This window comes from Citrus clementina, unplaced genomic scaffold (assembly GCF_000493195.1).
Source record: "Citrus clementina cultivar Clemenules unplaced genomic scaffold, Citrus_clementina_v1.0 scaffold_6, whole genome shotgun sequence".
NCBI classification, from domain to species: domain Eukaryota; kingdom Viridiplantae; phylum Streptophyta; class Magnoliopsida; order Sapindales; family Rutaceae; genus Citrus; species Citrus x clementina.
In genome coordinates, this window is record NW_006262139.1 from 1,052,921 (window position 1) to 1,078,635 (window position 25,715).

The 25,715-nt window shown below is 34.4% G+C and overlaps 2 protein-coding genes across 4 annotated transcripts in view; both read right to left on the minus strand.

Moving 5' to 3' along the window:
• Window positions 1-10,286: 10,286 nt before the first annotated feature.
• Window positions 10,287-20,620, minus strand: LOC18039484 (pleiotropic drug resistance protein 3). 3 transcript variants are annotated; one of them, XM_024181863.1, is made up of 24 exons: window positions 18,725-20,620; window positions 18,286-18,409; window positions 17,958-18,043; window positions 17,248-17,332; window positions 16,817-16,976; window positions 16,634-16,710; window positions 16,396-16,449; window positions 16,201-16,291; window positions 15,771-16,072; window positions 15,410-15,691; window positions 14,998-15,311; window positions 14,506-14,666; window positions 14,318-14,421; window positions 14,117-14,204; window positions 13,839-13,973; window positions 13,675-13,748; window positions 13,227-13,559; window positions 12,845-13,135; window positions 12,538-12,621; window positions 12,282-12,415; window positions 11,732-11,959; window positions 11,121-11,292; window positions 10,749-11,003; window positions 10,287-10,626 (listed from the first exon to the last, which is right to left on the minus strand). In XM_024181863.1, exons 1-24 carry the CDS (start codon window positions 19,105-19,107, stop codon window positions 10,360-10,362), a joined length of 4,284 nt encoding a protein of 1,427 aa, XP_024037631.1. In that variant the 5' UTR covers window positions 19,108-20,620; the 3' UTR covers window positions 10,287-10,359. The 3 variants fall into 3 exon arrangements, with proteins under 3 accessions (XP_024037631.1, XP_006428294.1, XP_024037632.1); XM_006428231.2 differs by having other exon boundaries at window positions 14,051-14,204; XM_024181864.1 differs by lacking the exons at window positions 10,287-10,626; window positions 10,749-11,003; window positions 11,121-11,292; window positions 11,732-11,959 and having other exon boundaries at window positions 12,373-12,421; window positions 14,051-14,204.
• A 4,448-nt stretch (window positions 20,621-25,068) lies between these two features.
• LOC18038660 (probable receptor-like protein kinase At5g18500) overlaps window positions 25,069-25,715 on the minus strand; it is a gene marked incomplete at its 5' end in the record, with an annotated part of 4,915 nt that continues 4,268 nt past the window's right edge. Inside the window, one exon of the mRNA XM_006428233.2 lies at window positions 25,069-25,659. Within this exon, the coding sequence (XP_006428296.2) occupies window positions 25,540-25,659 (120 nt within the window). The remainder of the gene's footprint in view (window positions 25,660-25,715) is intronic.

The following is a 25,715-nucleotide window of genomic DNA, read 5'->3' on the forward strand; positions in this document are numbered from 1 at the left end:
TTTGTCAAACTTTTCGTGCCACTGCTTTGGAGCTTGTTTAAGACCATATAAAGACTTGACTAGTTTACAAACTTTATGTTCTTGTCCTGGCATAACAAACCCTTCTAGTTGTTTCATGTAAATTTCCTCATCTAATTCTCCATTTAAGAAAGCTGTTTTTACATCCATTTGATGGATTTCAAATTGATAAATTGAAGCCAAAGCAATCAAGACTCTAATAATAGCAATTCTTGCAACAGGTGCATAAGTATCAAAATAATCAAGGCCTTCTTTTTGTGTAAAGCCTTTTGCTACTAGTCTTACTTTAAATCTTTCAATTGTTCCATCAACTTTCTTCTTCTTTTTGAAAATCCATTTACAACCTATAGGATTAGAGCCAGGTGGTAAATCAACTAATTTCCAAGTCTTATTACCCACAATAGAGTCTATTTCATCATTAATGGCCTCTGTCCAAAAAGCAACATCTTGAGACTTCATTGCCTCTTCATAGGTGAGGGGATCAGACTCTATAGTAGATGTGATCATGGTCTGTTTTGATTGTGAGTCTCTTGTCCCTTCAACTAAATAGACTATAAAATCTGGTCCAAAAGATTTTATAGTCCTTATTCTTTTACTTCTTCTCAAATGATTTTGCTCATTATTAGCATCACGCTTTTGACCAATTTCTATTTGTTTATCATTCTCTTGAGAATCAATACTTTTTGGTATAGTGGAAAATCTATTTTCATAGAATATTGCATCTCTAGATTCCACTATAGTATTGATCTCAACAAAGCTATTAGGTTCTGTTACAAGAAACCTATAAGCTTTATTATGCTCAGCATATCCCAAGAATATGCATTCAATGCCCCTTTCTCCTAATTTCTTTATCTTAGGTTTTGGTAGTCTTACAATGGCTCGACAACCCCAAACTCTTAGATAAGAAAGATTAGGCTTTCTCTTTTTCAATAGTTCATATGGGGTCACCTTTGTTTTCTTATTAGGCACTCTATTTAAGATATGACATGCAGTTAAAATAGCTTCACCCCAAAAACCTTTACCAAGCCCAGCATTAAAAAGCATAGCATTAACCATTTCTATTAATGTCTTATTTTTCCTTTCAGCTACGCCATTTTGTTGTGGAGTATATGCAGTGCTAGTTTCATGTACAATGCCAACAGATTCACAAAATTCAGAAAAAGCATATTCACCTCCTTTATCACTTCTAAGGCATTTAATTTTAGTGTCACAAAAATTCTCAACTTCATTTTTATAAGTTATAAATTTTTCTAACACCTGATCTTTAGAATGTAATAAATACACATAGCAATATTTTGAAAAATCATCAAAAAATGTTACAAAATATTTTTTACCACCTTTAGAAGGATTACTATGCATATCACACACATCGCTATGAATTAAATGCAATAAAGAAGATGTTTTTTCAATTTTTGGAAAAGGAGATCTTGTGATTTTAGTCTGTGCACATACTTTACATTTTTCATGCATATCATTTTCATGCTTAGGAATTAACTCTAAATTAGCCATATCATGCAATCTTCTAATATTCACATGTCCTAAACGATTATGCCACAAAGATAATGAATCAACCATATAAGTAGAAGAAACATTCATATTATTGATATTGAGTTTAAACATTCCTTCATACATGTATCATTTCCCAACAAAGGTACCACCCTTAGATAATATAAATTTTTTTGACTCAAAAACAAGTTTGAAGCCAAACTTATTAAGAAGGCTACCAGATACAAGGTTTTTCCTAACTTCAGGAACATGATAAACATCAGTAAGAGTTAAAGTTTTTCTAGAAGTAAACTCTAGTTGCACATTGCCTTTTCCTTTAACTACTGCAGTGGAGGAATTTCCCATGTAAAGAACACTTTCATCATCCATTGCTTTATAAGATTTGAAAAGGCTACGATTCTTGCATACATGCGTAGTTGCACCAGAATCTATCCACCATGCATTATCATCTTCAAGAGCATTAATCTCAGATATCATGGCCACAAAATTTGTGTTCGAAACTTCCTTTTGTTTCTTCAGAAGTCGACAATCTCTTTTGAAGTGGCCAGGTTTTCCGCAGTGGTGGCATGTACCCTTCTTTTTCTTCTTATTGTTTTGATTCTCTTTGGAATCAAACTTTCTCTTTTGATTATTCTTAGGGTGATTAGAATGTTTAAACTCCTTCCCTTCCTCTACGACATTAATTTTAGAGGATGTAGAAGTCTGATCCTCAAAACTATTAAGCTTGAGTTCCTCTTCAATACGAAAACTTTGGCCTAAGCCATCCAGACTAATTTCCTCTTTGTTATGTTTAAGACTTTTCTTATAGTCTTTCCAAGAGGGAGGAAGTTTATCAATAATTGAAGAGACAATAATTGACTCATCCATTTTCATGTTATGTTGGTTGAATTGATCAAGAATATGCAAAATCTCATTATATTGTTCAACCACAAGTCTATTATCAACCATTCTATAATTAAAAATTTTAGAAGCCAAGAATTTCTTACTTGTTGCATCCTCCATCATGTACTTAGCCTCTAATGAGTCCCATATCTCTTCGCGGGAGAGGAATGCTAACTATTTGATCTGCATCTTCCTTTCGAAAATGATGGTACACTTTAGTCAATTCCAGCTTTGATTATTGTTAATCAGTTCAGAAACCACAGCATCATAGGGAAGGGTTGGGATAGAAATTGGTCTGAATGTTGTTGGTCTTGGGATCCAATTGCTACTGTAAATCTGCACTTTATTTCCTGAACCGATCCTCCATCTATATCCCTTCTGGATTACAAGTCTCCCCCATAGAATACTTTTCCAGATGTAAGAATGATTGGACCCCAGTTTTGTCTGCAAGAAATCAGAATTTCTAAAATATCTTGCTTGCAAAACTCGAGCCATTAATGAATCTGGAAATTAAAGAATCCTCCACCCTTGCTTAGCTACCAATGCATGATTAAAGCACGAGAATTCTTTAAACCCCATTCCTCCTCTGCATTTTGCTTTGCTGAGCCTCTCCCACCTTGCCCAATGAATGCCTTTCCGATCATTCTTGAATCCCCACCAAAATTTAGCTATAACTTTCTGGATATCATCACAAAGTCCCTGAGGAATTTTGAATACACTCATGGCATAAGTTGGAACCGCTTGGGCTATGGCTTTGATAAGGACCTCCTTGCCACCTTTGGAGAAATGCTTGTGCTGCCAACTTGAAACTTTGCTTATCACCCTAAGCTTTATATCGTTGAAGAAGTTCATTTTGTTTCTTCCGATCATGGATGGTAGCCCAAGGTACTTCTCATGTCTAGATACAACATTCAAGTGAAAAATTTCTTTAATCGCAGCCACTCGGTCAGCCTTGGTATTACCACTGAAAAACATTGAAGATTTGTCTAGGTTGAATAACTGGCCAGAAGCAATGGTGTAGCAATCAAAGATTGTTTTAAGATGCTTGCAGTCAGCAATGGTTGCCTTTGTGAAGATCAAGCTGTCGTCAGCGAACAGCAGATGGGATACTAAGATATTGTTTCCAAACCTCAATCCATGTATGAGGTTTTGATTTTCAGCCTGCATCAATAATCTAGAAAACACCTCAGTACACAAAATAAAGAGATAAGGGGACAATGGGCATCCTTGTCTAAGCCCTCGTTGAGGTTTTATCCACCCTTTAGCAGCCCCATTAATAAGAACAGAGAAAGATGTGGTGGTGATACATCTCATTATTAGATCAACCCAGCATAAAGAAAAGCCTAATCTGAGCATTGTAGTTTTTACAAAGGACCATTCAACTCGATCATAAGCTTTACTTATATCTAATTTTAGAGCCACAAATCCATTTTTCTTTCCCTTGCTATGCCTAATTTTGTGAAGACACTCATACCCAATGATCACATTGTCCGTTATAAGCCTATTGAGGATAATAAATGCACTTTGGGAGGGGGATATAATTTGGTGAAGAATTTCCTTAAGTCTATTTGCAATGGTTTTTGCCACAATCCTATAAATTACATTACAAAGATTTATAGGTCTATACTCAGCCACTTTCTTTGGTTTCTCCAGCTTAGGAATAAGAGCAAGATATATGTGATTTAGTGGAGCAATGTTACCTTGTTCGTTGAGAATGTGGAGGCATGTGTTGATAACTCCTTCACGGACCAGCTTCCAGTGCTTTTGGAAAAAGACTGCCGGCAGTCCATCCGGGCCAGGGGCTTTGGTGGGACACATCTGTGATAATGTTGTTATTATCTCCTCTTCAGTGAAAGGTTGTTGAAGATCTTCATTCATCTCTTCCGTGACCTTTGGAACCAGATCAGCTAAGGTAGCCTCAATTTGAGCTTGTGAGGGACTCGATGACTTGAAGAGCTTGTTACAAAAACCACAAAATTCCTTCTCTACTTCTCTTTCCTCCTCAGTCCAGCTGCCTCGTTCAATTTCAATTCCTCTAATTTTGTTTTTCCTTCTTCTTGATGATGCTTTTAAGTGGAAAAACTTGGTGTTCTTATCTCCCTCCTTCAGCCAATCCGCTCTCGATCTCTACTTCCAGTATATCTCCTCATCAGCCAAACTTTTATCAATTTGCTTCTCAATCTTTCTTATTTCAGCTCCATCTACATAGGGTATATTACTCTATCTAGCCATCTGTAACTCATTTGTTAATGACTTTAGCTGTTTTGTTCTCTCACCAAACTCTTCCCTGCTCCAAATTCTGAGCCATTGTCATCTTGGCTGATTTTTTAAACAATTGTACCGGGTTCCCATCAATCCACACCCCTTGCATACTCCACTCATGCTCGATTATTTTCTTACAAGCATCATACGAGCTCCACATATCCTCATAATGAATTCTCCGTATGCCTTTTCTTCTACTGTTTACTTCAATACCCATCTCCTCCACTTCCATTATCACTGGGCTATGATCTGAGCTCCATGACTCTAAATTAGTAGATGCCAAATCATGAAATCGGTTGCCCCATTCAGAGTTGCACAAAAACCTATCTAATCTCTCCTCTATGAAGTTTGGCCCATATCTTCGGTTTGACCATGTAAAAATTCTTCCTTTGCACCCCAGGTCAATTAAACCACATTCTTGGATTGCATCTCTAAATTCGAACATCATATTTACATCTCTATTATTCCCTCCTTTCTTCTCATGTAAGTGCAATATTTCATTAAAATCACCAAAGCATAGCCACAGTAAGGGAGATAAGTTTGCTAACCGTTTCATCAATGTCCATGTGTGCCTCTTTTGAGTTGTTTCTGGATGCCCGTACACCCATGTGCATCTCCAATTTTGCCCTCCTTCATTACAAATCTCGGCATCTATATGATGTTGACTGTAAGAGGCTATATTTATGGCTATATCAGAACTCCAGAGCATCGTTAATCCCCCTCATAACCCATTCCTACCAACTGTAAAGCAATTCTCAAATTTCAACTCAGCACGAACAGCATCCATTTGCATAGGCCGCATCTTAGTCTCACATAAGAAAACAATTTGTGGCCTATGTGTTTGGAGAATATATTTGAGTGACGCCCGGGGATTCTCCAAACCCCAGACGTTCCAGCTGAGGATTTTCATGGCTGTCGGCGGGGCTGGCTACCAGCCTCCGCCGTTAACTCATTGATAGTTGTCTTAGTCACCTCCATTTCTTCCATGTCTTGTGTTTCTAGCCTGGAGCTAAGCTCTGTTGGGGAGAAATTTTCACTCTGCATTGCTTCCATCCTCATCTGGCTGTCTATTTTTTATTTTTTGGCTTTTGGACTTAACTTTCCTGCTTCTTGCATGTGCCTTTTCTTGGCAATTTAACCCATTTTATTTTCATCTTTAGTGCAATTATCCCTTGCCAAATGCTTCCATCTCCTTATTTTGGGCATCTCCATAATTGTTCACGTTTCCTCTTCTACCCATTCCCTCATTGAAGCTGATTGGGCTTTGTTGACTAAGCCCGTTGATCCTAACTTTTGGATGTCTTCTGCATTTTCACCTTCCCGTCAGTTTTCTCCCGCTTTTTTGTCCACATCAACATCTCTTTCTTGCCAGCTGTTGTGATTTGATCTTTACACCCAAGTGGTTGCTGCATCGATTTTTCCCCTTTTAATGTTAATTGTTTATCCAACTCCGCCGGCACGTGGCTTTTGCTTATTGGTACTGCGGACTCGCCCGTTTCAATTTGGATTGCTTCTGACCCGGTTTCTGTAGTTGAGTTGGGTTGCCTCTGAGTTTGGTTCTGGTTCCTCAGATCATCTTGTTGCCCATTCTCCTTCATCCTTGTATTATTGCTTCTGTTCCACCTATCTTTAGACTTGTTATGGTTGAGACGTTTGGACACTGTAACAGCCTTCATCCATGGATCAAAAGCAAAGTTTTCCTATTTCTAAGTTTTGTATTTGACACATTCTCTGAACTGATGGCCGATGATTCCACAACAAAAGCAAAAGTCTGGTAATCTCTCATATGTAACTGGCATTGGGACTTTTTCTTCCCCCTCTAATTCGAGAAAGATAATCTTCTTTAAAGGCTTTGCAACGTCCACTCTAATTCGGACTCTAGCAATCTCCCCAATACATTCCCCATCTTCGTTTGTCTCTACTTCCTCTACACTACCAATAATATCTCCCAGTCTTGAAATTGCTTCTGTATTCATGGCCATAATTGGTATGTTAAGAATCTGGACCCAAAAGGAAACGTGGGTGAATGCTTGCTTTGTAATGTTTCCTATTCCTTCTGGCTCTGTAAGGACTATCAAAGCCTTATTAAAATGCCAAGGCTCGCCGGCTAGCACCCTTCTTTTATCAGCTTCTAAAGCAAATTTGAACATGAACACATTTTCTCCCAGACTCTCAACTCTCACCCCTCGTACTGTTCTCCACACTTGGTGAATCATTGATCTGAGCCCTTCAATATTTACTCCCCTTGTGGTTAGAATTTTTCCAACTAAACATCCTGCAATAATTTCTGCACCTTTTGTCTTCATCTTGCCGACAAAAGACACTTTGTCTTCTTCTTCTCCTTCTAATATGTAAGGAGAAGAAGATAATCTTCTCCTTCTAACAAAAGCAAAAGTCTGGTAATCTCTCATATGTAACTGGCATTGGGACTTTTTCTTCCCCCTCTGATTCGAGAAAGATAATCTTCTTTAAAGGCTTTGCAACGTCCACTCTAATTCGGACTCTAGCAATCTCCCCAATACATTCTCCATCTTCGTTTGTCTCTACTTCCTCTACACTACCAATAATATCTCCTAGTCTTGAAATTGCTTCTGTATTCATGGCCATAATTGGTATGTTAAGAATCTGGACCCAAAAGAAAACGTGGGTGAATGCTTGCTTTGTAATGTTTCCTATTCCTTCTGGCTCTGTAAGGACTATCAAAGCCTTATTAAAATGCCAAGGCCCGCCGGCTAGCACCCTTCTTTTATCAACTTCTAAAGCAAATTTGAACATGAACACATTTTCTCCCAGACTCTCAACTCTCACCCCTCGTACTGTTCTCCACACTTGGTGAATCATAGATCTGAGCCCTTCAATATTTACTCCCCTTGTGGTTAGAATTTTTCCAACTAAACATCCTGCAATAATTTCTACACCTTTTGTCTTCATCTTGCCAACAAAAGACACTTTGTCTTCTTCTTCTCCTTCTAAAGGAATGGCACTACACTTTTTTATGATTTCCTCTATTTCCATAGTGGTTCCCTAATGAATAAATTTTCTCACCAACCCCTTTAGTGTTTTCTTAGCTTTTTACACCCTCTGCTTAGCTTTAACTAATCAACAAGAAACTTTAAAGAGAACCTTCTACTTTAGACTTTCCAGTACACCAAAGAAACACCCACTCACTCAGCTAGGGGTGACAGGATTGAGCCACTCGGACCCCATTACTCTTTCATTCTAAGTTCTCTTTCTAGAGAAAGAGAATCTCGAAGAAAGACTCTCCCTTGTACATATACTTAATTAAATAGTTCCAGAAATCCAAAACTTAATGAAACAATTTAAACAAGTTAACATCAAGTATACCCATAGATCTTGCAATGTCATTGCCTATTCTCTAACTAAACTAGATTTAGAAAAATGCGAAACTGTTGTATGGATGAGTTCATACCCTTCACATTTGATGTATATTTTTTCTTCCTTAAATTAATAGAATCTTCTTTTTTAAAAAAAAGTTGGATTAACAAATTAATAAAAGACTATTTTACCCTTTATAGTAATAAAAGAACAAACAGCCCATTACCAATCACAACTAACTAAACATAAGGGTAAAGACTTCCTAGCAGTACACTTCCTTCTAAGCTTTCAACAATCTCTTTCTTCTTTCTTTTTTTCTTTTTTCTTTTTTTTTTCTCTATCACATGAATTGTCAGAGATTCAATCATCTAAGCACTTTACTTTTTCTTTTTTTGGGCAATGGTCCAATTTAATTCATATATTATAATTAGAATTTAATTAGGACTCACTTATATTAATAATACTACAACATAACTCAGAATTCATTATAAATTTAAAAGGATATTGCAGCTCTACTCACAAAGTAGTGGGAGAGAAATCAACCCTCACCTAATTATGGGTTCCCACAGCGCAGCTGCCCCAAACGCTCGCTATATATATAATTCACCTATAAAGGGGTATTGCAGCTCTACTCACAAAGTAGTTTGGATTTAGAATTTTGCATGGTCTAGGCCGAGTAATCCACCTATAAAGGTTGTTTCAAGAGCCGAAACCTTTCTCTCTTTCGCAACATAAATAATGGTTTTTGTTACCGTTTGCTTACTAGACATGCACATAATTTAATCTCTTAAATTGGAGAAAAACTTACGTAGGGCAAGTACACCACCTACTGAAGTTATTGAAGACCTACCATTTAGGCTCCGTTTGATACAGCTTATTAAATAAAGCTTATAACAGTAGAGCTTATAGCAGTAGAGCTTATACCAATAGAGCTTTTGGACAAAAAGTCATTGGGTGTTTGGTTGTCAATAAAAAAAATACTTTTAAATCATTAAACTATGTGATATTTTTTATATTATATATTTTTAGAAAAGCTCTATAACCTCTATTACTAGTAGAGGTAAATTAGCTTATTTAAGCTAAAAAATCTCTACTAAAAAAATAACCAAACACTATAAAAATTTTTAAAAAGTACTTATACGATTAAATAAGCACTTATGGCTCTTAAATAAGCCATACCAAACAGGCACTTAGCATGTTTGATGGGTCATATAGTGAGACCCATAAATTAAATAATATATTTTTATATATTTTTAAATAAAAAATTTATGAGTCCTACCGCGAGATTCATTGGCCCTGTCAAAAGATAGGCTCTTAATGGATAGGTGCACTACCTCAATAGGCTAAGGTGGTATGCTTGCGCCGTAAAACTTTCCCTCCCTATCTCGTTGGTGTCCAGAATCCTAAAAGCTAGATACTTCAAAATGAGTCATTTTTTCAGCACAAAATTTGGTTTACAATCTTGGTTTATCTGAAGGAGTTTATTGTACATTTGGCACATTGGTGTTGCAAAAAATTGAATAAGGTAGAGGATTGGTAGAGGTAATAAAGCATTTACCTATGTTAGCAGCTGGATAGCTTCCTCTTTAAGCCTTCCTTTGAACTCAAATGGAAAAGTTTTCATTGATGGTGATAATTAGCTGTCAGATAAGAACTCTGGAAGTGCTAATAGTTCTGCTAACCGTTCATCGTAGTGGAATTATCTTTAGTCAATGAATGTCCTACCTGTTTTTCGAAACTACCACCAAAATAAAAAAATTTATGAAATAAACAATTTGTAAAAAAATTATTGAACCCTACTTTTATTAAAATTTATGAAATAAGCAATTTTTAACATTTAAACTGCATTCTCAAACAGGCCTAAGAAGTCAATTTAGATTACCCCTCCAGAAAATTAGTAAAAGCTAAATGCACATGCAGCTCTTAGCGAGTGAAACGAACTTGGCAGGTCTAGGGGCAGTTGTTACACTTCCGGGGGGGTTGAATACAAGTCTGGCACAATACAATACTCAAGCTCTAATGGTGATGTTGAGCTTGCAGAAGCAGAAGCAATCAGATTTGAAGTTCAAGCTGCTATTGCCTTTGATGATGATAGAGTCGGATGCTGCGAAAATGTTGTAAATTTGACAAAGGGCAATGAAAGCAGCTCTGAAGAGACCTTTTGGGCAATTTTAGAAATTCAAGAGGATGATATTCTAATTTGATCAGCTTGAAGAATAGCTAAACTGTGTACATCAATTATGCAGTCAACTATTAACTACAATATTGATCAAGAGTACATATAGATTGAAAATGTATATACTCTAGTTCTAGGCAGTATACATTGCAACATTACATCCCCACCAAAAATATATTTTACCTTCTGAGAAAGTTCAATCTTTCTATACAAAATGCAAAAAGAAAGGCAAGAACAAGAGGATAGATGATAAGAACAGCAGCCGTAATAGGCAAGCGATCATGGTGAAACCCAAAATAATCTTGTATGAAGGAGGACAATTTCTTTGTTTCGCCAAATACAATCATTTCCTTGTCAATATCTCCATATTGTGAAGTAACCATAGCATTTAGTGCCCAAGAGGTAGGCATCATATAATACATCCAAATCCACCATTTAGGAATTTTCTGCAGAAAGTTAAATATCAAAGATTCAAAATTAATATTCAAAACATTTTGCTAATTATATATACACTCATAGATACACATAAATGTTAACATAGTGTCTATGGTAGAGTTTAGAGGCTTACCGGTCCAGGAATCAAAAATCCAGCGAAAAGGTTAAATAATGTGTAGCAAACTGAGGATAGAATTGAAGCAATCATGGAATTTGGTGTCAACGACACTAGTAGCATTCCCAGATAATTGTAAAACATCATTGTACAAAACATCCCATAGAAATTCCAGAAAAGCTTATATGCTGACCAATAATAACCAATCATTGGATAACCGATGATCACATATGAAAGTGCTTGAATAAGTAAATAAGGAATCTCAACTGTGACCTGCAAAATCGGTATGCATATCTGAATAAGAAACATTTCAATGAAAATAACACATTACAAGATTCTATTTGTGATTTCTTGAACACAAAGTCAACATAGAATAAAGTTCATATGTACCTGCGCAAGTGCATAAGCCCATGGAGAGTACATTCCTGCAAATCCTTCTCGATACATAACAGTTCTCTCCCTCGCCACATTTGGTATAACTGATGAACAATTGTTTATCCCCAAGAATACCACAGCCAAGTATGATGAACCCACAATATTGAATAAATCTTGCTGGTTATCTCTGGCAGATTTAAGGGAAAATAAATAGATGTTAGGTGCTTGCAAACTAATAATTTCATCCTACAAAAACAAATGAAAGTAGAGCTGTGTTGATGGTCACTACTCAATAAGTACTTTCAAATTTATTTAGAAACAATGTAATGGGATAGTATCAATGCGTAAATTTGTGTATCAAAAAGCTTCCCAATAAATTTGTGCACCAAAAAACAATGTGATGTTATCACTAAATATATGAAGCTAAATGACCTTCTAAAGCCAGATAGAGGAGCTAGAAATACAAAGCATAAATTTTGATTGAAAGTGCCCGATAGACTTTCAGAAGGTGCAAGGTCTACAATAAAATATTTTTAAAAAACCAAAATGCAGATAACCCCTTGCACAATTTAACAGAAAATAATTCTTTTTTCCTTTGGCAAATATATAATTAGTAATGCACTTACAATTTCTGTCCATGGTCCCAAAAAAGTACGCCAAAAAGTAAAGAAGCGGTAGCCGTGTGCATGATACGCATTAAATTGTATGAAGGACTTCTCCAATAAGACAAATGCAGTTTCCACAAGCAAGATTTAAATTGCCCCCAGAAATTGCGTGAAAAGCGGGTTGGAAAATGCAAATCTTTTGAACCTGGTGGCAGAGTATTCAACTGCTTTACAAGCTCTCTGTTGTTCCTACAAGCAGCGCAACATCATGAAACACAAAAAAAAAGATCATAAGCAATTGTTGTCAAGTATAATATGTTCTCTAATAAAAAGAAACATATTTGATATATATATGTATATATATATACACACACACACGCGCGTGTGCATATATAGATATATATATATATATAGGCCAATTGATCGTTTAAATCCTACTGTGATGTTTATGAGCATAACAATTAATTAACTAGTCTATGGCAAGCCTTCTACAGACAAAATATAAACTTTGAGGCAGTAGCACATTTCAAAACTACAATAACAAAATCTAGACTCTTATAAGTCAACTTACTCATATAAAACAGATTCCCTAAATATTTGAGCAAAATCTACACAAAGTTCAGCTTCAGCAGATGTGGAAGTGACCTCTATTACCCATGTTGCTGGGTTATAATTATTTCTAATCTTTGGCACTCCAGAGATACCCTGTCACTAAAAGTTGATTAGTCAATTGTTTTGCAAAAGAATTTTTGCAAGAACTGACAAGAAAATGGAGAACAAGCATATTGCAGTTGTCAGTATTTTGATTGTAAATAAATGTAACTGACCTCAAAATATTCTATGACTTGACTTGAATGCTTTCCTAATGGCCCACAGTAGATGATGCGTCCACCAGTTTTCAAAAGGATCAGCTGAAAATCCAGATAAAAATGTTTGTAACAATTCATCAAAATAATAGTAATTTGATTGTTCAAGCTAAGCTATGTCTCTTTATCAATTAGCAAAAGCAACTTGATATGCCAAAGCTTAACCATCGAGTATAAAGGTATTGACAGAATGAAACCAGCATCAAAGTTTCAGAATCAAATTCTAGTTTTACATTTATATACTAAAACAAAGTTAAAATTGTTTTACCTCATCAAATGCTTCAAATATATCAATACTTGGTTGGTGGATAGTGCAAACTATTGTTCTTCCTGTATTAACTATATTCTTCACAGCTCGCATGACAATTGCTGCTGCTCGTGCGTCAAGACCAGTTGTAGGTTCATCCATAAAAATTATAGAAGGATTGGCAACAAGTTCAACGGCTATAGTAAGCCGCTTACGTTGCTCAGTTGATAGACCATTAACACCAGGTATGCCAACTAAGGAATCCTTAATTGCGTCCAGCTCAATGGTCTCAAGTACTTCATTCACAAATTCCTGTTGGAACATGCCATAGAAGTGTTGAGTGTTAATATACAGTTTCTGAAAGCTGGAGTAATCAGTGAATATCAGAACTATAGAATCTTACAGCTTTAGTTTTTGAGTTGATCTCAGGAGCAAGACGTAGCCAAGCAGAAAAAATTACAGATTCTTCAACAGTGATATTAGGAGAATGTATGTCTGTTTGCTCACAATAACCTGAAACTCTAGCAAATGTTTCTTGAACCTTAGGATACCCACTAATTTTTATTTCCCCCTCGACATAGCCACTTGTTTTTCTTCCAGCAAGAACATCCATCAGAGTTGTTTTTCCAGCTCCACTGACGCCCATTAATGCTGTTAGAACACCTGGCCTTAATGAACCCGTAACATCATAAAGCAGTCGAAGTTTCCTGTCAGCAAATCCCCGTTCTCTCATTTCCTAAAATTCAAGGAGGCAAATTAAGTTAAGTAAAAATGTATAGAAGTTGTTCGAACGCCTCTAAATATACTGCATTGTCTAAGATTATGATCAAAAGAATGGATAACAAGATTACCAAAGGGGTGTCAACATAGTATTTCAGATCCTGAAATGCTACTGTTAAGGGCTCAAAAGGTAAGACCATCCTGCCTATTGATTAAGATAAGGAATCAGTTCAAATTATGAAGAATTTAAAACATTAAAATGAAAAAGAAAGTACAAAGTAGAAATGGCTTTAACCTTTATAAGATTCTTTATTAGTCATAGGAGTACTCCTAGAATTCTCTTTCACAGGTTCACCATAACTGGAATCTTCACTTTCTTGCATCTTGGCTAACTTTTCATGCGAAATCATAACACGAGATGACCCAGAAGCTGTATTTGTATCAAATTAGGTACACAAACATGATTTATCTAAAGTTGAGACAGGATTACTACAAAGATGAACTTACACTTTAAGAAAGTTAAGGCCAACGTAAAGCCAATGTTAAGAAGTAAGGCAATGCTAAACAACGCACCAAGTGATATCCAGAAAATAAATCCATCAAAGTTTAGTCCACGGCTTTCAAGTATTTCTTGCCCTATTGTAGTGTTTGTGGGCAGCATCTACAACATAATAAGAAGTGCACAGCAAAATAGTTTCAGGAACCAATTACTTCATTCTCGACAAAGTTGTAGTACTAATTAGATTAGCCACACAATTATGCTCTAAGACGCACCTTTTGCCACCGAGGAGCAAGAAATTCATTTACAGAGAGACCTATCTCCCCGTATGTAACAGGAGATATCCAAAAACCCCACTTCAACCACGCTGGCATCGAGGCTGCAACCAATAGTCACCATAAGTTTAACCATTTTTTGGTTGATGATTCTAAAATCAAATTGGAGAAGGTATAAATTGCCTTACGTCGTGAAATAACGAAGCCCCCAAATAAAAACACAAACAGTATCACAACACTTCCAGCTGTCATAGCAGCAAACTCAGTCTGGAAGACTGATGCCATAAATCGGAACATGGATATTGATGTAAAGTGCGAGGCAAAAAGAAGAATGAACTGACGGAAGAACCTAAAAAGAACAGAAATTAAATTTCAGAATCTCAGGTCCCACCCAAAACAAAATGGCAGGCTTGCGCCATCATTTTCAAAGAGTGGATATAAGTAAATCCTATATGAGTAATTACTTTTCTTTTCTTTATGTTACTCACTTTGAGCGTGCCTTTTTGGAAAAAGTTAAGCAAATCCTAAAAGCTCAATATGTAGTAATCAGTGAAAACGAAACTCAACAACTCGTTTCTATTCTATCACATATAACAAGCAGAATGCAGGAACTATTCTTCGTTAGAAGATTTAATGCACCAATACACACAAAGCTTTCTGCCTTCTCAAATGAAACTCACCTCCAGACCTCTGGACTGTATCCAATGACATAATAAGTAAGACATGTCCAGGCCAGAGATGCAACTAAAGAAAGAGGAACTTTCAAAATAGTGGCTGGAATTGCATACGCCCAAGCTGGGTAAAAGCACAACTCCTGCTGTTTATAGAAAACTTCAAGTCTTTGAATCGTCATAGACAACTCAGGCATGCCATCAACAAGAAGAACAACGAGTGAGAAGTATAAGGAACCCATGTAGTAATTCCCATGAAAAACGTCAATCTCCATTCGAGTTCTCAGAAAAACAGTCATTGCCATGGTTGCGAGCATAATAAGCTGTCGCAAAAAGATTCTCCACATATTTCAATTTCGTATTCCTTACACAATCTAATTTAAGCATATGAGATAAACTGAAACTTAAAAACATTGCTAACCTGAGTTGTCTTGAATACATAGACAAAAGAATTTCTCCTCATGAGAAGAAGTTCCCTTGACATGCAAGCCTTGAATAGCTCCCATCTAGAAAGAGAATATACACTAAAGGAAATTGCATTCTTGGGACTTTTTGATTTATCATATGGCACTAAAAGTTCTTCATCAAGCTTTTTAACAAGAGGAGATTCCTTGAATTTCTTAGAGAACATATCTACTGAAAAGTAACTGTAGGGAAGTTCAGTATGGAGCCAGAATTGTGCTTGATCTTTTCTGGACAAAACCTGAAATATAGCAGATCAAATTATGAAGTACTAAAATTTCAGCATGAAATGAGAACATTCTAAGCTGCGATGGACTTACCTCCTGTAGGAAGTCAGAAACCCCTTTCCTCTCAGGACACCTAAAGCCACAATCCTCAAAAAAGGCTAGGACATGATCCTGGGGTCCATGATACACAATCTTTCCTTCAGCCATTAAAATGATGTCATCAAACAGATCAAAGGTTTCTGGTGCTGGTTGAAGAAGTGAAATCAATGCAGTAGAATCTGTTATATGCACCAGCTGCTGAATACAAGCAATGATCTGATATGCGGTGGAACTATCTAAACCATTTGTTATTTCATCCATAAATAGTGCTTTTGTTGGTCCAACAATCATCTCCCCTACAGATTCAATGGAAAACTTATCCTTAGTAGTCCGTTAAAATATTCATTATAGCTCTTCCAAGTCAATATGTTATCCCAAGTGGATGATAATCTGTTGAACGTATAAACATCTGAATTAAAATTACCTGTAGTAAGTCTCTTTTTCTGACCTCCAGAGATACCTCTTCTCATGGCATTTCCCACCATTGTGTCAGCACAGACATCAAGTCCAAGGATCTGAAAGGTCGCGGAGACAATGGACATATGAACCGATAAAGCATTTGCATAGATACAGATTGACTAAAAGAACTATAGTTTACAGCTCGGAAAAAGAGAATTACTTTTAATATGTAATCCGTTTGAAGGGTTCTTTTTACTCCTTTGACAGAAATTGCCTGTTACAACAAAAATTGTCATTAATACAGTGATCTATATCAACATCAAATGGCACACACAACTATACAGCACAGAAAAAGATCTTTAGCACCGATTCATTCAATGTCAGGTATAATTCTTATAATTTGGCTCTATCAATTGGATTCAAAAAATGGACAAAAAGTATGCCAGGATATAAAAGACCTTCATGTACGTGTCTATATCTGGATCAGGAACAATTCCTGCCTCCTTCTCCCTTCTACTGACCTCCATCATAGTCTCTGCATAGGCAGAACATACATATTAATTTAGTTATCATTTATTTTTTAGCATTGATAAAGTGGCCACAAGTGCAATATCAATAAAATAAGCTCAAGAAACAAATACCTTCTCGGCTTCCAACACCCTGACAACGGGCAGAAAAGTCAACAGTTTCCCTCACAGTCATTTCAGCTATATGAAGGTCATTTTGGCTTATATAAGCTGAAGTTTTCGGAGGGACAAACTCTTCCAGCTTGTATCCATTATATGAAACTTCCCCAGTGACCTTTTGGAGGAAAAAAAAAAAAAAAGATATTACCGGATCAATTGGGTCATGCAAATCAATATATCTCTTCAAAGCCAAAAATAAGACAGAGTGCCATTCAACTTCCTAATTATAATCAAAATCTGTCCTACTGTTGTCTTGAGCTTTTCTTCTATACCATAGTTTTCTGGGGATTAAATTTTAAGTTACAAATTCAAGCTGGTTTGCATTTCATCTTCAATATATTATCAAAGGTAAATAAGCATGACGAAGCATGAAGAAAGTTTGGAACCTTAAGAGATGGATCAAGATTTCCTGAGAGAGCTTTTAAAAAGGTGCTCTTTCCACATCCAGGAGGGCCAAGCAGAAGAGTCATCCTGCAATAAATTCAAGCTTACTTGATTAAGCACATGTTTCTTATCATATTGCCAACAGCCTTCAAATTTCCCTGAAAATTCACTAATGTACATATCAACTTGAATAAAGTCACAACAAAGATTGATAGGCATTACAAATGACTAGCTGAGCAAAATCCACAATCACTGCAAGGCTTTAGAAGGAAAATTTCAGGAGTAATTAATTAGCAATTCTGCTAAATAATGCACAGCCATCAAAGATTATATAGCTTCCATATCAACTTGAATAAAGTCACAACAAAGATTGATAGGCATTACAAATGACTAGCTGAGCAAAATCCACAATCACTGCAAGGCTTTAGAAGGAAAATTTCAGGAGTAATTAATTAGCAATTCTGCTAAATAATGCACAGCCATCAAAGATTATATAGCTTCCATAATTAGGATAGAACTTACACACAAGGTAAATGCACGCAAACAGCAAAGCACAAGAAAAAACAGAACTTAAAAAGATATCAAGAGCTATAGTTTGGCAAAATATATCCAGGAGAACGTAGAGTGGTAAAACGATCAGCAAGGTTGACCCTAAAAGGCTTTTCGGTTAATGAATTGAGTTGAGTGATATATATTCTCTCGTGCACTGTACCTTCCAGGTTTCAAGATGCCGCTGACATGATTAAGAATGTTTATCTTTGCTTCAAGAGACTTGTAACCTGAAAGCTTTGGTAAGACCTGTAAAGCAAGGATCAACTAGTATCAAACTAGAATCAAATCATTTCTAAGACTAGTAAGCTATAGTAAAAAAGACCTTTAGACATTGGTAATGAGATATGGACTCAATATTCTGAGTCTGATTTACATAGCAAATGTTTGATTTATCTGATGTTATCTGTATAGGAATTTGGCTAATATATTCAACCCTTAAATAACGACGAAAATTTTGGTAAGTACTTTCTGAAGATGAAGATACTTACGGAAATCATGCCTTTAAAAGAATTCCAAAGGGTCGGGAGTGGCTTTCCATGAACAACCTCACACTTGGCTTCCACGCACAAATTCTTGTATCTCACCTCTATAGTGGGCAACTTTATGCCAACTCTACAGAATTGAATTCAGGTTATCCAACAAAATGATGCATTTATGTCTTTGCAGACAGAAACAGGAAGAAAAATTTAGGCACCAAAGCACCTTAGAATTGGAAAGTAAAACAAAACTCTAAGTTGAGAAAACTTATGATGTGATTCAATGATGTTAGATGAGTCTTCATCATTGCATATATATAGAGTAAATATGTACAGAATGCAGAATTAAATGTGTACAACTATGAAAACAAGTTGACAATATTTCTGGATCTATGTCTCTGCATACTCTTGCAGAAAGATTCATACATTTAGTTAGTTATATAAGGCTTACTTGTCCACTCTTTTTCTGATTTTCCGCAATAGCTGAAGGTTGTCGTGCTCAATGTGTTTGATAAGCTTCTCAATGAACACATGCCGTTCAAGTGCTCCAAGCTTGGTAACATCAATCACCAGTTTTCCTTGATTATCAACCAGGTTTCCATGACTGTTTACATCAAACAAAGATGCTTTCAGCCGGTCATAAGTAGGTAATCTCTCGATTTCAGCCCACAGCAAAGCATGTTCAACATCAGTATCCTCCTTCCTTGAACTTATTGCTGAGCTGCTTCTGTAACTGGAGGTCGGAAGCCGGAATGACGATCTCAGGCTTCTTCCTATCTCTGCCAACTCAATTCTCACAGACTCTATCTCATCAGTACCAATCATCTGAGCCATCCTTAACAGTTTAGCGTGCTTCAAACTTTAAAAACTAAAAGACTGGGGGAGATTTTTATACATATACACATATGCAAGCTCTTGCTTAAAATACATTATGAGATGGAAGTAAGGTAATGTCTCATTCTTACACCTAAACATAGTTGACAATGCAGTTGAAAATAGAACAACTATGGTGCTGCGAGTGAGAAAGAGAATCTAGAGACTCGCACACAAATTTGAACATATAAAGTGAGAGTATGTTGAACAGAGAAAGAGAGATGTGAAAGTCGTTAATCAATTTCATTCATAAGATTACAATAAAAATTCTACAGCTCTAATTTCAAGATGCAATGCAGGTTGTGACTTCGTTATTCGTTCAATGCTTACCTCCAATAAAATAAACCAAGGTCAATATTCATTGTTAAACCTATATCAATTTAATTAAGGCCTTTGTTTATTCCCAACAATATCTAGCATTATTTCATTGGACGCAACGATAGATGCTTTTCAAATATATAAGACCTCCATTTCCAGGTCAAGTATGCAACTTTTTACGTTCCTGCACAGCAACCTATATAGCTGCAGAATCTCTTGTTTGTTGAAATGGATCAAGACATCAAAAACATAGGGGCACAAGATTTCAGGGACAATCTCCAACTTCAAAGAAAGAGACTAACGGCAATAAAATAATCACAATACAAGATAAGATATTATTCATATGGACACAACCCAGAAGCATGCATAAGCTTAATAGATATCAATCTACACAATACTTCAAACAATGTATTAAAACATTGACAATCTGTCTGAGTACAGATCAGCAATTCGTCATGTACGCCAATATTTTGGACTCAAATCTGCTATTCAGAGAAGCAATACTTCCAATCTTGCCCATCTCTATAAGCTCAAAGTCAATGATAATATGCAATAAATAATTCTGTTTCATTGGTCCCAAAACCAGAAACAAAAACTTAAACAAGTAGGATCACATGCCAAAGTCACATATAACAGCTAAAATTGCTCCAATAAACCTGCTCAAATCCAGTGTACATGCAACAATTAAGAGATAGAGTAATTCCTATGTTACTTATTCCATATGGTTTCACAATGGCCTCAAAATAATAATAATAATAATGTTGTGTCTTATTCATTAGGCTGAAATTCAAATAAGCTTCTGTATCACAAACTTCTTGGTAATCATCAGAACAGGGTGATGGCAACAAAACTGAATCTCGTCCACAGGAAGTCAAGACAATGACACTGAAATTTTTACCGAGTACACGAAATGCACTCAAGATGACAAATAACCACATTAACGGCCAAGATCATATTTGTCAATGACAGTGAAATCACATCCATAAACCCAAATGACAAAATTAACTAAAACACAAATAAACCAGAAGTTTGTCAAAATGATTACTTACATCCCTCATGTAATGATTGCATAAGTTCTGCATAGTCCATAGGACAAGGTATGAACATCTCAAGTGTTGGATTAACAAATTACTGAAAAGACCATTTTAACCTTATAATAATAAAAGAACAAATTGCCTAATTAAAATAAAAAAATGTAAAAACCTTGGATAAAATGGCATCTACCATTCACAACTAACAGAACGTAATGTAAAAACTTCATAGCACTATGATTCGTTCTAAGTTCTCATCATTTCCTTTAGTCACATAAATAGCACTTGCGCCGAGCCATGATTATTTAGACTCATTGTTTCCTTTACACAATAAGAGAGCAAAAAATTACCCAAAAAAAAAAAAAGAAAAAAGATATTAAAATAAGAAGAAGAAGAAGAAGAACTTATTTAAGAGTGCAGTAAAAGCTGGATCTCCTCATATATTTTCTGCAAAAAAATAAATAAATTAACAAACCCCCATGACTCTAAATAAAATAAAATAAAATAAAAACTCCGAGAAGAAAAAAATGATTAAACTTTAATTTTTTTATAGAAAAAAACAACTCTCATCTTGATTACCTAACGTTAATAGCAAGACCTTCCTTTCAAAATGTTCAAATCCTGAGTGGTTATAAGCAATAGTTTAAATCCTAGAAACATAATAAGTTATAAAAAAAATTATTTTATGCAATGGAATGGTGATTATTTAAATTGCATGAGATAACTCAAAATTTGTGGGAAAATTCTAAGCAAAATAATTAAGTGAAAATAGTTCAACGTATTTGAGAAATACCAAAATAATTAAGATTAATCCTCGTTCATTACAGTATAATCTCGGTAAATTAATTGAGTTATCTTGTAAACTATTTAAAAAAAATAGCTTGAATTAAATTATTCTATTTTATAAATTTAAATCTTCCAAAAAATATATCTAAAATTTATTGTAATTCAAAAAAGCTCCAAAATTTTAAACGCGGGAAGAAAAATTAGACATGAAATTTAATTAGATTTAAATTTAATTAAAAATAACAATAAAATCATATTTTATTTAATAAAATTTTATATTTAATTACATTTTTAATGTTAGTAAGTTATTAATTTACAATACAAATAGGACTATAAAATTATATTAGAGGATTTAATAAAAATATTATCTGAGAAATTTATTAAAATATTAATTTAACCTTTTAACTCAAGTTGAGAATGTAAAAAATTATTATATAATATTGATTATTAATTTATAAATAAATTATTAGTTTTAAAACAATAATAATGACCACCCAACAATAATAAAGACTTAACCTTAAATTTTGGTATGTCTAAAATTTTTCATGTGAAAAGAAAATTCATTTTTCTTTATAAGAGGTTAGATTATTTTATATATCACTTGATACGTGACAAAAAATCTCATCTCAATCCTTTTACTTTTAAGCAGATCGAAAAAAAATCTTTTTAATTTTAAAATAATGAGGTGTTGGAAGTATAAACTCCCAAACAAAATGAATAAATAAACAAAGAAGAGGGAGTGGAGTGCACATTAAAGAAAAAAACATTAGCCATTAAGGAAGAGATATTTTACTTTTAAATAAAAAATTGAGTTTCAAATCAAAGGGAAGTCAAACACGATGCCGAACATAATTAAGTATATAAAGAAGTTAGTTCAGGATTTAATAGCTTAATAGTTAATACCTTTGACATCGATTTGCTCAATTTTTTAAGAAGAAAAAATTTCTGACTCGTGAAACTATAGGAATCTGCTTCCATTTATGAAGATTTTTTTTCCTCAAATTTTTGTTTACTTGGATGATAAAAAATTATTGCTAAAGAGTTGTATTCTTGCCTCAATTCAGAACCCACATTTTTTTTATGGTGTGTTTATCAATTAATAATCAAAATGAATTAAAATTAGAATAGACTAAAATTGGAATAAATTAAAATAAAAACTCTAATAAGTTATTTATTTAAACTGTAATAATTGGATCAAAATAAATTATATTACTATTGATGTGTTTACTTTATATTAGAACCAAAATGAATTGGTTCAAGTTATTAAAATGTCTTCGGTTAATCATTGTCATTATTATTTATAATAATAATTACAATAATTATAATTATTATTATTCAAAAAATTATTGCTAGTAATTATAATAATAATAATAATAATAATAACAAAAAGAACAACAATAACAATAATAATGATAATAATAATAATCGGCAATCAACAATAGCAACAAATCATCATCATCATCATCACCATTATCATTAGCAGTGACGATATCGATGAGCTGTTGCTATCGGATTCATGTTTGTGATGCAATCGCTGCTGTTGGCTCAACGAGATCGATGAACAGCTGATGAACGTCACGTGGTGACGACAATGTAATTTCGACAAGTGCTTGCGCACAACCATGATTGATTGAATGCCACTGCTGCTAGTTCAAATTTGTTGAGACCAATCTCAGATTTGGGTCCGATTTTCGTTGGATTTGATTTTCATTCATTTTTTTATTTTTTTTTTTTTAATTGTTTAAATCAAGGTCGAAATGAGAATTAGAAAATTTAGTTTTAAAGTGCAAAAATGTCAGTTCTGGAACTATAAACTTAATTCCCAACCCATTAAGAAAATCAAGTTTTCATTTTTTAATCCCATATTTAGGTGGGCCTACTAAATCTATTCTAATTCTCATCTTTATTTTAGTTGGTAAACAATATCAATAATTATGATTCCTACAAGTAAATACACTATTAATATAATCAAATGTGGTGTTAAATACTTCTGATTATCCTTTCTTATTATGTAAAAGATTTAATTGTGTGGTGATTTTTCTTCTCTGGAATCAAGATACTTTTATCCACCTAAATAAATTTAATATGCACGGCTGTTCTTTCTCCACCGTGTAGTGATTAGTGTCTTTTTTATTGTTTTATTATGGAAATATCTATTTTCCTCGTAGATCTATCTTGAGTCTCAGAGCTCCTTCATATATGAGAAATTACAGGTTTGGATTGACGATTACAAGGTTGGAGAAGCTATACCTAGTGGTAGATAATGCTTTGAAAAATGCCAAGGAGATCCCTAATAGAGCAAGTTGTTATTTTTTTAAAAAAAAATAAAGTTCAATATTTATTTATTTATTTATTTATTTATTATTATTATTATTTGCTTCAAGGCTGCTTGGCCTAGTAATTTGCAAGTAAATTTTTTTTTTTTAATTGGCCCTAAGCCGATAATTGCAATTGCTCATGATACCCTTTTTTAGCTTCTAGTTAATTTTTGGAATCAATTTTTTAGTTCAAGATCTCTCTCACTGATTGGAATCATAGAATTAGTAGATAATTAATTCTAAAGAAAAATAGGAATGAATTAGAATTATGAACTTATAATCTATAATTTGATGATTCAGTCGATTCTATGATTATAAGTTCATTCTATAACGTACAAGACCGGAATAGGGTTCTATCTATTGTCATTATGAGAAGGGCTCATTCCAACATATTTAAATAAATACTATGTTGATTTATGGATCCCTACATCGTTATATTATATTCAATCTAGGGTTAGAAATAAAGTGTAATCGGACCTGCTTTTTACATCTTTGAGTTCAAATCCAAGAGAAGTTGAGGCTAAAAATTTAATTTGGCTTACTTACCCTCATATTTTTTAAAAGAAGAATTGTTCAATTTAAAAAAAAAATGATTTTTGAATTTATTGAGATCTGCTTAGATCTTGCCCATTTATCCGTATTTTTTTTATAAAAAAAATTTGTTTTTACTTGTATGGTAAATTTTATTGGCAAAAAATTTTACTCTCGCCAAGCTCACCACGCTTTTAGTATAATCAAATGTATTATTAAAGAGTTATATGTTATCATTTCCTGTGTAAACGTAAACTTCACCACAAATTCAGTTATGTGGTGATTTTTCTACTCTCAAACCTAGATTTCTGATCTTTTATTTTTATTTTTTTGCCATCCAAATCTGGATTTATAGTGTTAATTTTCTTAGTTATTTTCCTCATAGATTTGTAATCCTAAAGCTGTATATTTAGAAAATTATAGGTTTTGAATCACTAGTTGCAACATACCAATCACTGTATCAAGTATCAACTGGAAATAATTAATCACAGGTTTATACATTCTCTAATGAATGGATCAATAATAATAATAATTAATCACAGGTTTATATCCCAAAAATAATTTTATTAAATTAAGAATGTTCAAACTAATTTTAGAGTGTAAATAACCCTACCATATAATTAATTTTAGAATGCCTTCAGAAAGGACTGGTTGGTAATTTTCCCTAATGGATTTGTTTTTGTGAAAATAAGTAACTTTCTCTTCAAACATTAGACGAAGCCCAAATTTCCCTTAAATTATGGTCTATTGTTGGATTTAGGATCCCTTCAACCATTAGCTGAGGCCTCACTTAGATGCTAATTGTAATTGTTATTCAAATGAGTTTTCTCTTGATTTATTATGCTTTCATGTAGTTGTGTTCTAGGTTATCTTCTTGTGTTAAGCTTTACAGCTATGCAAACCAATATGGTACTTGACAGCTATTTGCTAGCTGGAAACATTAAAGCATAAATGGCCATAAATTTATAAAGTTGGAATTTGGTCCCACAAAGTTGGCTTCTCAATTCTCATGCCAACTGTCTTCTCAACACAAGCATGCGCCATTCAAAGCATTATGCATGGCTCTTTTGTTTTGTTTTCTTCATCAAACAGTCTTGAAGAGTTAGCTACTTAATACTGTACACACCCCAAATCATATGGGTTCTTTCACAAAACACCATTACCTTCATACACAAACAAATCAGGCTCTCCATCTACAAATTTAAGGAAAATTTTAAAAAAAGTAGAAAAAAGAAAAGAATAAAGTAACATATCCCTCTCCAGGCCCCCCATTCCCTAGATATTGACAACTAATATGAAACGCAAACTCAAGAATTTAAAGAGTAGAAAAAATTTTGTAATTAACCCCCCCCCCCTCCATGTCGAATTTTAAATCCCTCCAATTCTGAAAAATGATTTGTTTGTTCCAGTTATGTCCGCTTGCTCTCCGACCTTGAACCCGGATAATCACTCCGGTCTGTGTCAGAATTTTCTTTCTGGGATTCAATCTCCATACTGGTGCCTCCCTGAGTTCTTCGGTGTCTTCGATCCTGAAAAAGGATGAGTTTCATACAAATTCAGCAAAACAAAATCCTCAGCAAAGATC